Source organism: Cucurbita pepo, chromosome LG05 (genome assembly GCF_002806865.2).
Source record: "Cucurbita pepo subsp. pepo cultivar mu-cu-16 chromosome LG05, ASM280686v2, whole genome shotgun sequence".
In the NCBI taxonomy this organism is placed as follows: Eukaryota; Viridiplantae; Streptophyta; class Magnoliopsida; order Cucurbitales; family Cucurbitaceae; genus Cucurbita; species Cucurbita pepo.
The window spans coordinates 7,719,598-7,732,117 of NC_036642.1; the positions used below are offsets into that span (position 1 = coordinate 7,719,598).

A 12,520-nucleotide genomic window follows, 5' to 3' on the forward strand; every position below is an offset into this window, starting at 1 on the left:
AGTTTGTGGAGTTCGATATTTAATCTCTTTTGGACTCTAGACTAGAATATTTTATTTCATAATGATTCGATTTTAAAATTTAAAGTTTTAGTTTTTATACTTCTCTTAAGAAACTAAGTCTATTCCCGGCCACATCATCGTCCTCCTTCGTTAGTACCAATTGCAAATCTTCGGTCGTTTATCCATGAATCAATACCCTCATGTTGGAGTAGTCGTTATTGCTTCGGGTTCGTACCACCGTTGTTGTCAAGAGACTACATGCTGTTGAAAGGATCAACACACATTTTGGAGTGAATCCATGGGTGATGGAGCATAACGACTCATGCCCAAGATTCGGATTAGGATTCGAAATCCTGATTCAACTCTTGATGGCCCTTACATTCTCTCATGATATGGTCATGTTACTTACTTTGATTCTAAGTGTGGAGACTATTCTCACATATCAGCACATGTAGCATGTTTTGTCCCCACTCACGTGTATAGTAAAAAAATTCTCAGGAGGTTACTCAACATAAAAAAATTCTTAGACTTAGACTAGAGTAGGATGTTTTTAACTTAAACGTTCATTTATTTTATTTAGTCTTTCGTTGTGTCGTTTTAAAGATATTTTCGAATATGTAAGTCCATGAAAGTGTTTTAAGACAGTTATGTTTTATGAAGAAGTTTAAACAAGTATCTTTATATTCAATGTTCATGATATGTATATAGTAACGACCTTAGATTAAGTAGAAAATTTAGGGTCGTTACAGCTGTCATGACGGTCGTTTTATGTGTTTGCATTTAACCCTAATACTGGATTCACTTGCTAAGTATTTCTTAAAATACACAAGTCACATGTTACTTTTATTTCAGGTAAAGACAAGACATCGCAACTCGAGACCATGACACATGCATAGGGTAGTCGCATTTATTTTTCTAGACTTAGGCTAAAATAGGATGTTTTTAATTTAAATGTTTTTTTTTTTTGTTTTATTTAGCTCTTTCACTTTCATAGACGGTTTCAAGCATGTAAGTTCAAGGTTGTGTTGTAAGATAAAAGTTATGTTTTACGAAAAAGTTTAAATGAAGTATTTTAATATTCAATTTATTAGGGTATGTGACAGTGATTCAAATTTTATGCATCTATGCACTTAAAATATTATGTCATTGAATTCTTCTTATCTTTCAATTGAAACTTATCAAACATCTATAACATTAGTGATAAATGATTAATAGATAAATATTTATATCATTTTCAATCAAATATTTAGAATCACAAAATATGTGGAGAATTTGATTGACCAAATAATATTGGGATAATAATGTGAAACATAAGAAGGGTGACACATTAATCTTAAATAATATTAAGAAGTAGAAATTGAATTAATTGTGTGATTTCCATTGAATTTAGTTGTCAAATATCCCTCACANATTAAGAAGTAGAAATTGAATTAATTGTGTGATTTCCATTGATTTTAGTTGTCAAATATCCCTCATACATCTCATCTAACTTCGATTCTTTTTCATTCCTTCAAACCTTCCAACTACAAACCTACAATACACAACTATTTTTAGTTCCTATCACTTACCACTTCTTTCATTTGCCTCCTCACCATTTACAATATATTTCAATAGCGTCGTGCTCATCGCTTAGCACGACGTTACCATGATAGAGCTGAAAATTTAAATCTTTAATCAACCCAACTTGAAAAATCCTCCAAAATGCTATTCCATGGGATTGATATATCTATGCATTTATCTATAATTATTTAAAAATTCAGATCATTTTTTCTTATGGATAATGTGTTATAACTTTCCTACACGACATCAAATTAAGACCATAATTTTATTTTTATTTTTTTTACTAGCTATAAATAAATAAATAAATAAACTAATACAAACTTGGGGCTAAAGGAATAGATTCGGAGCTGGCATTAAAATACATCTATCCGAGTACGAAACATTACAAAAATATTTTCAGCTCTAAGATAATAGAGTATGATGAAAATCAAATATTCCAGAAAAGGATTCAGCATTCCATTTTTAATACCTCGTACGGCTCCTTACCCTGCAGAAATATTTGGCTCGCGTTATCATGTTATCCAAATACATTCCAACTAATTATTGAATAAGGACAAATAATGAGGCTAAGGAAGCATTACCTTGGTGACCGGGAATAAGAAGGTGAACGGGAATGTGAGCGAGAATGGCTTCGAGAGTGAGAACGAGAACGAGATCGAGATCGAGACCGAGACCGAGAATAATATCTCCGAGAACCTCTACTTCTACTCCTACTTCTACTCCGACGGTATCTTCTGCAATAAGTAGCAATCAAATCATCCATAAGTCAAGACCTTAAATAAACATAAGGTCTCAAATATAACTTCAAATATAACTTACCTTCGTGGTGAACGACTGTAGCTTCTGCTGCGGCTCCGACGCCGATGGCTATTTAATCGGCTGGTTTCTGCCAGTTTTTCCAGTCTCTGGCGCTCCTGCTCTCTCTTTTTAGCCATTTCCGCAGCTGTATCTTTCTTAACTGCACAGGTCGTCCAACAGTTCAACCATAAATGCCAGAGAAGATATTAAGAGATCTTGAAATAAAGATGATTTTCAATCCCAAACATTAAGAAGAGAAGAAGGTTCAAAAGACACAAGGACATCTACTCATCTCCATTGATTGATATTAAAATGTTCAAGAGAGAAGCTGTCCTAAAAGCTCCTTCACATTGAAAATACAAATCCATTGGCACTTACTTTGTTTATTAAGTTGTTGACTCATGATCCTCTTAAGTCGTTCTTGGGGAGTTTCTTTCTTTTCTCCCAGCTTTAAAGGTCCCCCGGAAGAACTTGCCTTAGTTAACTTTGCAAGTGCTGACGACGTACTGCTCAAGCAAATAAATGTCCATAATTATTGTACAAACACTTCAATACTCATAGTTATTGTAAGAGGACTCGAACACCCGTACTTATTAGACAAGGACTCAAATGTTCATAATTAATGTACAAGGACTTAATGCCCATAAGTATTTTAATAAGTTAACTTTATACATGCGAAAGGCACCAAACATGAGTATATTGGAAGTTTATCAGCCTCAGTGCACAGGACTTGAAACTAAAGTAAATTCAGACTTCATAAATACCTTACTGATGGTTTTACCGCTCTGCTGCTCTTTTCATTATCAAGTGTCATGCCAGACGCTGGGTCAATATGCAATGCCTCGAGTATACGACCAGATGATGGCCTGCATGAAAGCACAGGGGTCAGACATGCTCATTTTAAGAGTTTCATGCACATTTTCTAGTGATTATGCTAAAATCCATTTTAGGGGAATATCTGAGCTTCAAAAAGGAAGCCTCCTTCCATCTTGCTGTGGCAGTTACGCTGAAAATCCTAGGCCTGATCTATATACTAAACCACACAAGTTGGTCTCGGGAAACAAAATGGGAGAAAGCTGCAGCACAGTAAAGATTGTCCAATCTATCTTCGCAAGAATGAAAGGTCGAGTGCTCCGACCGGTTTAACATATCAGGCTGAGATGGAGGAGATTGTGGTGGAGATAGTCCTTCTAGCCTTGGTTCCTTGCTTTCTCCAGGGCCTCCAAATTCGGTGATAAATTCAATTTTGGGAGTCCTTGGTTTGTTCCGATGAACATCATCAGAATGCCCTCGAGAATGACGCCTTGAGTGTGATGGGGAATGTGATCTGGACCTTGATCTGCAGAACAATATAACATAATAGTAATTTAGAAAATCAATTTTTATCTTGGAATCCACAAACCCTGCTAAGAAGCTTATATAAAAATACATACCTTCTAGAACGTGGATAAGCATCATAAGTTGGACTTCGTCTAGATTCTCTGCACGTGAAAATAGAATGCAAGGTTATTGAGCATAAAAAGGCAACTGATATACCATACCAGTTAAAAACAAAAGTGAATTTTTATCCAATCCATATCACACAAAAAAAAAAAGTATTTATACCGGTAAGGATCATGATGAAGGACTCTGGTACCAGTAACTCGTGCAGCTTCTCTTTCCCTTTCCCGTTCCATTTGAGATGCTTTCCTTCTTTCCTTGCGACTTAGCTTCCTCTAAGAGTTTCAGATTTTAGGTTTATGAGACATTTGACTATCAGGGAGCTTAAACAAATGTGGTATTTTTTGAATCCTGATAGAAGGAACTTACTATTGCAGGATCGCCTTTGATTATTTCCTTTTGCCTCTTTTCTTCCTCCTTAGCCTTTTTATCCATGTAAACAAGCCAACCATATCTTTTTACACCAAACTCTTTTGCCATTACCTCCATTCCTTCATCATTACTGTCATCACTGTTAAAAACCTCCTCGTCCTCGTCCTCATCATCTTCATCATCACTAGCATTATCATCTGCATCTGAATTTGATTCCTCCTTCCCATCCGCCTCATACGAAAATCCCACTTGTGAGTATGACCCCTTGGTGGAAGCAGCTGGAGGCTGTGGTTGCTGAGATCTTCACATATACACAAGAAAAACCATAAAATTATATAAAATTCAATAGTAGCAGGTCACCCATAAAACTAAAGAGAGAACAAAAAGAACGGAAAGCATGAGAAACAAAATTTAGAGCAAAATAGAATTTTATGCCTCGAAAAATTGCAACAATCTGAGACGTAACTCTATAAGTGGGAAAATGTCCCAACATGAAGATGATGCCCTCTTCCTTCCCCCAACCCAACTAAGGGGAGCTAAGCACTTGAAAAGCGCGCTAAGAAAGGTTGACTCCAACTTTTAACCACCACTACGATTAGAATCCTTTAAACAGGGGTGCATGGACTATGTTATGGGAGCTTTACTCTTGGAGACCTCAAGATGAAAATGGGTAATGGAGTGTTGGAGGGGGAGAATAGCAACACTTATGAAATGGAGGTGAGGCCGGAAACCTTGTCAAGGAGAGAAAGGTGAATTGTAGGTTCAATAAAAACAAAATCAGCTGAAAGAAACTAGTATCCATGACTAGACTATGATTTCATGATGGTTGGTAAAATATTTGGGAGGCTTTGAAGAGCATGTTAGAGATGGGTGTATGATGAATATGAATCCTTTGCACGCTGATGTGGCCATAATTAGGTTGTCCACACTTTGTAAGTAAGTGGAGTGGGAAGGGGTGGGAGACTTGTGGACATTTTTTTATTGGGAACAAAATTCATTGATGTATGAAATTTACAAAAGGAAAAAGGGCAAAGCCCCAACCAAAAAGTTGGAAGAAAGCTTCTCCAATTGGTCAAAAGAGGGTAAGAACCAAAGAAGAATGTCCATTTACACAAAGGCATAACAAGAAAATAATTTGTTTAAGAAAAACTATCAAAAGAAGTTTATTTTCTCTCTGAGAAGTTAATGGTTGCACTTCTTCCAAGTTGTAAACAAAATAGCCCGGAGAAGAAGTATACAAAAAAGGATGACCATTTAGAGTGCAGTTAAGAAGGCTGTTAATCACACTCGGAAAGGCTGTGTACCAGCTGAAAGCTGAGTGAGTCTCCCAAAATCTGTTGGCAAATTGGCAAGATATGATATGACTTTGTGTTTAATGGTTTACAGATTGTGTGGCAATGTCCATAAGGCCACGTGAGGTAAAACAGCATTGCATCCTGTCAATGGTATGCATGGCATTGTGGCTAAGCTCCAAAATAAGATTTTAATTTTCTTTGGATAGAAGTCCAACCAGATCACTTCATGAAGGGGATGAATAGTTGCGGCATGTTGTCGTCAAGATTGAGCAGAAGATATAGTGGAAAAAGAGCGTCTCAAGTCTAATTTCCACAGCCATGGATCTTTGGAGGGGTTTAATTGGACGCCATTCAGGATGTCTATGAACCTAATCCATTCCTCATTCATCATCAGTGAGGTTTCTCCTCAAATTCAAATTCTACTCACCATGTTTTGTTTTCCAAGATCCTGCTATGGAGATATCTTTATGTAGGGGGGATGGAGTATAATTTTGGGAACTGATTAGCCAAGGTTTCCTTATCCAACCAACAACATGTCAAAATAATGTGTTCAACAGGGAAAAAAGAAAAATAAAGACCAGCCATGGATGTGAGTCTTTTTTAAGATCAAGGGTAAAGGATCAGTCCATAGTTTCAATGATGTGAAATCCATGGGTACAGTTGACCGAGAAAGTTTTCCAGTTAGTGGAGAGTGTTGGTTGTTGAAGACCTCGATTCATAGAGGATGATGGAGTTGAAGCTCCGATGGGTTAGGCAACGAAAAGGGATGAGTCTAGTGTAGAGAGGGCTGAACGAAGGAAGACATACAGAGAGAAAAATAAAATGTTCTATGGTACTGTAGAACACATATAATATTAGGCAAAGATAAAATAATAATAATAATAATTAAGGAAGAAACAACTAAAAATCAAGCACAAAAAAACAGTTCTTTAGCAAATGACGCAACCATTACATCCTATTCACACAGTTAACGGCAAGGCATATAAACAAATAAAATCTTTACCCTCCCACTTATTAACGAGTCTTTAAGTAAAACAAAAATAATGTCTTTTTTTTTCTTTGAGAATGAAACAGAAAATTTCAAGGATGAATGAAATTACCACCAACGGTGGATTACAAAAATGATCTCCAATTGTAAATTAAAGAAGAAATACTGTTTATCTTCAAAAAGGTGTGAACATTTACATCAACAAAGAACATTAAACAAATCCATAAAGGTGTAAAAGGATGAATGTTTGTCATTGAAGCTCCTTCCATCACTTTCAGAACAAAGAGACAAAAAAAAAAAGGAACGATTAAAGGCAAGCCACAAAGTCATCTTGTCTCCCTTGAATGGATGTTCCACCAAAAACTTGATCGTAGAAGCAACCAAAGCAATAAAAATAAATCTAACAACAAAAACCACTACTTTTTTTTTTTTTTTACCCGAGCAAAAATTATAAAACAGGGAATAAAGCTCCATCCATTCACTAACTTCTCTATCATTTAAGATCTTCTGAAGCAAATAACCCAACTGAAATTTTCTACAGCCCACGCTACCTCATAGATCATAGTAAGTATTATTTCTGCTTGGTCAGAAAAATGTGAAATGCTAACCCATCTGTCAACACTAAACCTGATATTTAATCTATCTACCACCTGCATAATTAAGTCCTTGAGCTTGACAAGAATACCACGGACTTCTTGAGATACTATAATGGAAAATTTAGTAAAAGCAGCATATTCTTTCTATTTGAATTGCCAAATAATTTGAGAGAAGTGAACTGGGAAAACTAGCGCAAAATATTTTTCCATGCCCATCCATGGATATAAAGAGAGACAGAAAACGAGAAGGGGAGAGAAACCTGTCCGATACGAATGGAGCAGACACCTTGGCCTCCATTTCTTGATTCACATGTTGTAAACCATCCTCATCATTAACTGTTGACATAGAAATGTCAAGAGTTCAGTTAAATATTTGCATCATCATGAAAAGCAATACAAATAAAAATAACCTTTGTCCTTATTGCTCATCATATAAGGAAAGTAGTGGGTTTGTGCATTGAACTGTAAGAGGATTTAAGAGTTCGATAAAAGTAAAAAGAAGTACCCACATCCTCGACGCCGATGCTTAATTAAATCTCGATAACGCTGAAAATTAACAAACTCTTCTAACTCCTCTTCTTCCTCAGATTTTTCTTGTGTTCGAATATGTCGAGATCCAGGTTCTCGTATGAAATCAAGCAAAGCACGTCCATCAAATCTGCTCAAAAAATGAAAAACCTACTCCTCAACCTTAAATCATAAATCATTAGCTAAACACAAAGTTTCAAATTAAAACAGTCCTCAGATGATTAAAACTAAAAGAACTGAACCTGTCAATCATAACATCCTGCTTTCCATTCCAAGGAATCCTGAGACAGAAGTTACAAAAAAGAAGTTAAAGCATTAAGATAAAGTAAGAGTTCGGATGCTCAAAAACAATAATGTCACCGAACTAGTAAAAACATGCCCTGGCCAATGGGAAAATGTAAAGAAAAATTCCAGTGATGTACCCATTCTGTTAGAGGTGAAACGAGAGGGTTAAAACTTGAAAGAAAAAAAAAGTACAACCTCCTGCAATCAAACCCTCTTATAGATACGCAAATGAATGCATCCTTTGGTAGTCGTTTTCAATAACTCAATGAATAAAGTGAAGGCGAAAAATGTTTCGGAATTGTGATGCAGTTGAACCCAACCGTCCAATTCCCAATATTTCCCTTTAGCGCTACGCAAACCACTTTCAAAAGACAAACAAATTACAGCATTTGGAACAAATTTAACACTTATACGCTAAAGAAAGAAAGCAGCAGAGAACATAAGCCAATTCCAATATCTAGAACACTTTAAAAAATCACAATTCATACTTCACCCAAGTTTTGATATATAAAGCAGAGATGAAATACAAAATTCTTACAGGCCTTGCTGGTCCTGAGTTGCTTGATAGAGACCATCATCACGGTAGACGCGGCACCGAGTACCAACGACCTGGATGGATTGTTGAGGATCGCCACGACGTTTGGCAAGAAACACAGCGCGTCTTTGAGCTCGCTTCCGAGCAGCGTCCATCATGTCGTGGACCTTCCTCTCGGATCTCCTTGCCTCGTGCCACATCTCTGGAAAATCAGCAATGAAAATTCTAAAGGATTTGGATCAAATCAGGACAACGTAAAAACCCTAATCCCCTTCTCTCCTCGTGGATGATGGAACCACCAAGTTCCCGATGACGAACACGGTCTGCGGTGCTTTCAATTCAATAGCTTGGGGAAGGTTCGGATTTTGGACTGAGTTTGGGCCTTTTGGGCTTTTAGTTATTTATTTGGGCTATTTTTATTTTTTTTTTTACTTTTTCACTTATACTAAATAGGTTTATATTTAAAAATAATAATAACAAATTATAAATTCAATTTTCAAACTAATAGTATCTATTTTAATACTTCAAAATTAAAAAGGTTGAATTGTATAATTTTATATAATAAATAAATAATCAAAAATATATTGACCAAAATAGAATGGTCAATGTTTGCCGGCGTGACATGTGAATTAACAAAACAATACAATACATAAATATTAGACATCATCGGTAATAAGTGCTTAAAAATGGATGATTATTACTTATTAACTATACCAATTAAATAAGACATTTTTTTTTTCGATAACTCATTTGATTCAACAAATGTCTATTCTGATGTCTCATGCCATCGATCACCCTTATGCTGGAAATATTTTCCAGGTCTATAACCTTACCAAAGAGTTGAGACAAACCTCTAACGTGGTTTGTGTTTACTTAGAGAAAGCAACGAGATTGATGACGAGATGGGCCGATTTGCCATAGTTTTGGTTTTGAGGTAGCCGAGATTAACAAATTGTGCAAAATTATGAAGTGTTAGTCGAAGACATCCTATAAGATTACATTGCCTTCATATATGAAAATTCACCTTGTCATTGATGTAAGTAACTTGAAAGTATATCACACCGATTTAGATGAACAAAGCGCAACAAGATGGCTTAACCTCCCGTGACGATGGAGAATATTAAAAGGAAAAAGTTGAAAAAGATTTTGGTTCTCCACATGAACAATTTGAATAAAATCATTTGTAATAATTACAAACTGAGTTGTATCGATAATGTTTCAAGAATAAGACACCAAACCTTACCATATACTATAGTCTCTTTAAGTTTCTACTTGAACATAGTTCTATTCTATGTTAACCATAGATGTAAAAGTTAAAAAAAAAGAGTAGTATTCGCATTTTTATTGATTAAGAATCACTCGTTAACTAAAAAAATGTCAGAATTATCGAGTTCATATTAGTCTTAATAAAATAAAAACTTTAAGAAAAAAAAAACCAAAATTATTTATTTTTCCTTTTCCATAATTATGTTAATAACATCTCATGTCTCTTCGGACTTTATTTCACATAAATATTTATTTTAAAAAAGAAGGTTATCCTAATTTTTGTCTATTATTCTCTCATTGTCGGTTTCAGAGACGTTTTTCCATTTTGACTTTTGTTGGTTTTTTAGTAGGAAATTCTCGAGAAATATTACCATTTTTTTATAAATGTCCATTGATAACATGAAATTTGTAGGAAACTATACTCCCAATGAGGCAATAAACCCTATTTGATTTTGGAAAATGGTGACAAAAAAAATTAATTTTTGGCCCACCTTTCTCAACCGTTCCTATATCTGAAATTTAATTTTAATTAAATATATAGTCAAACACGTTGTAGTACAGGTAACATGCCTAGCTGGATGATATTTGACTCTATTTTAGACATCTAGACTTTGTGACCCATTTGGTACCCAAACCACCAATGGCAATTATTCATATTTTTAGGCCCCTAAAGATCAATTTTTCCAAAAATTTTATTTCCAAAACATACCCTAATTCGTTTACTCTTTTAATCTATATTAAATGGATTTTAAAAATTAGTGAAATTTTAAACTCCCTTCGAAGGAAAATCCTTCTAACTTAAAAAAAAAAATTCAAAAATATTTTTACTATTAATATTATATTTTAAAAATACTCGTAAAATTGTAAAAGAAACATCAAAATCTACTATTGTAAATAAATAAATAAAATATTATTACTTGACTAATATTTCATAAATTATTTATAAACATTTTAATATTATCTTGAAAAATTTACTAATATTTTTGAAATTTAGTAGATAAAAATATTTTTGAAATTTTTTAAAAAAATTTAACGGCATTATTGAAACTTTTGAAAGGGTAAAGACATTTTTTAAATCATTTTTAAAGTTCAAAATTATTTTTTAACCAAAATAGTAATTTTATTTTAAATTTAAAAATAGTTTTTTACCTTTTAAAAATTTAAAGATATTATTAAAAAAATTTAAAAAATTTCGAACAAGAGCACAAAGAGAGTTATTATTATTATTATTATTATTATTATTATTATTAGTTTAGACTTTTATTTATCAAAAATCATGATTTTTTAATAACACTTGAACAATTAAAAATAATAAAAAATAATTTTTAAACAATTGAAAATAATAAAATAATTATCAATGGAGCTCATGTCTTGTTCCATTGGTTATTTAATAATCTTTTGCCCATTTCAGAAGGTATGCGTCGTTTCCCAATCAATTAATTCTATATAAAAATATATTTCACATAACATTAATATTAATAATAAATATTATTATATTTTAATTTTATAAATAAAATAAAAAAAACTCTAATTAAATTGAATCACGCCCATTCTATATATTAAATGGATTTTAAAAATTAGTGAAATTTTAAACTCTCTTTCAATCCTTCTAACTTTAAAAAAAAAAAATTCAAAAATATTTTTATTATTAATATTATATTTTAAAAATACTCCTAGAATGGTAAAAGTAACATCAAAATAAATGATATTTCATAAATTATTTATAAACATTTTAATATTATTTTGAAAAATTTACTAGTATTTTTAAATTTTAGTAGATAAAAATATTTTTGAATTTTTTTAAAAAAATTTAACGGCATTATTGAAACTTTTGAAAGGGTAAATACATTTTTTAAATCATTTTTAAAGTTGAAAATTATTTTTTAAACAAAATAGTAATTTTATTTTAAATTTAAAAATAGTTTTTTATCTTTTAAAAATTTGAAGATATTATTAAAAAAATTTTAAAAATTTCGAACAAGAGCACAAAGAGAGTTATTATTATTATTAGTTTAGACTTTTATTTATCAAAAATCATGATTTTTTAATAACACTTGAACAATTAAAAATAATAAAAAATAATTTTTAAACAATTGAAAATAATAAAATAATTATCAATGGAGCTCATGTCTTGTTCCATTGGTTATTTAATAATCTTTTGCCCATTTCAGAAGGTATGCGTTGTTTCCCAATCAATTAATTCTATATAATACTTTAAAAAGAAATATATTTCACATAACATTAATATTAATAATAAATATTAATAAATTTGGACAACAATCGATGTAAGATTTAGTGTCCCTATGACAATTTAACACGATTTGTCAAAGGAGTAGTCTTGAGTTTAGCTGTTATTCATTATAAATTTGGACATCTTCTCAATGCACTACTCTAGTAGATAGATTTAATGTGTCAGTAGATCTATATTGAGAAATCCTAGCCCAAGAATCTCTTTTGCTGCACCCAAATCTTCCGTCTCATATATCGAACAAATGCTTGCCTTGGAGTTGTTTTATATCCCTCCTATTGAACCATGTAATCAATATATTATGCAAATACAAGATTAGCAATACATGGGAATCAATGCATTTGGTGTTGATCTTTTTACTCCTGTGAAAATCGCTCTCCCATGTGAAGAAGTTAAACTTCTTATACCACTGTTTTGGTGTTTGTTTACACCCAGCATTCTTGGCTTGGAACTACAAACCCTCCCCATTGATGCAGAGGTAAAAACTTTAGAGTAAAATTTAAAAGGTAATAATTTTAAATGTTATTTGACTTTAAAACGTCAAAGAAGTCAAAACTTAACGTGAAATGAGCTTAACATTTGTCCACCCTCCGAAATATTCAAAGTAAC

General features: G+C 32.8%; 1 protein-coding gene across 1 annotated transcript; it reads right to left on the reverse strand.

The window, feature by feature from the left end:
- Positions 1-1,888: 1,888 nt before the first annotated feature.
- Positions 1,889-8,751, reverse strand: LOC111795332 (CLK4-associating serine/arginine rich protein-like). The gene is made up of 13 exons (XM_023677684.1): positions 8,401-8,751; positions 7,820-7,858; positions 7,559-7,707; positions 7,310-7,385; positions 4,168-4,471; positions 3,964-4,073; positions 3,792-3,839; positions 3,497-3,697; positions 3,123-3,224; positions 2,737-2,864; positions 2,380-2,518; positions 2,142-2,294; positions 1,889-2,047 (listed from the first exon to the last, which is right to left on the reverse strand). Exons 1-13 carry the CDS (start codon positions 8,595-8,597, stop codon positions 2,023-2,025), a joined length of 1,671 nt encoding a protein of 556 aa, XP_023533452.1. The 5' UTR covers positions 8,598-8,751; the 3' UTR covers positions 1,889-2,022.
- Between the last annotated feature and the right edge of the window lie 3,769 nt (positions 8,752-12,520).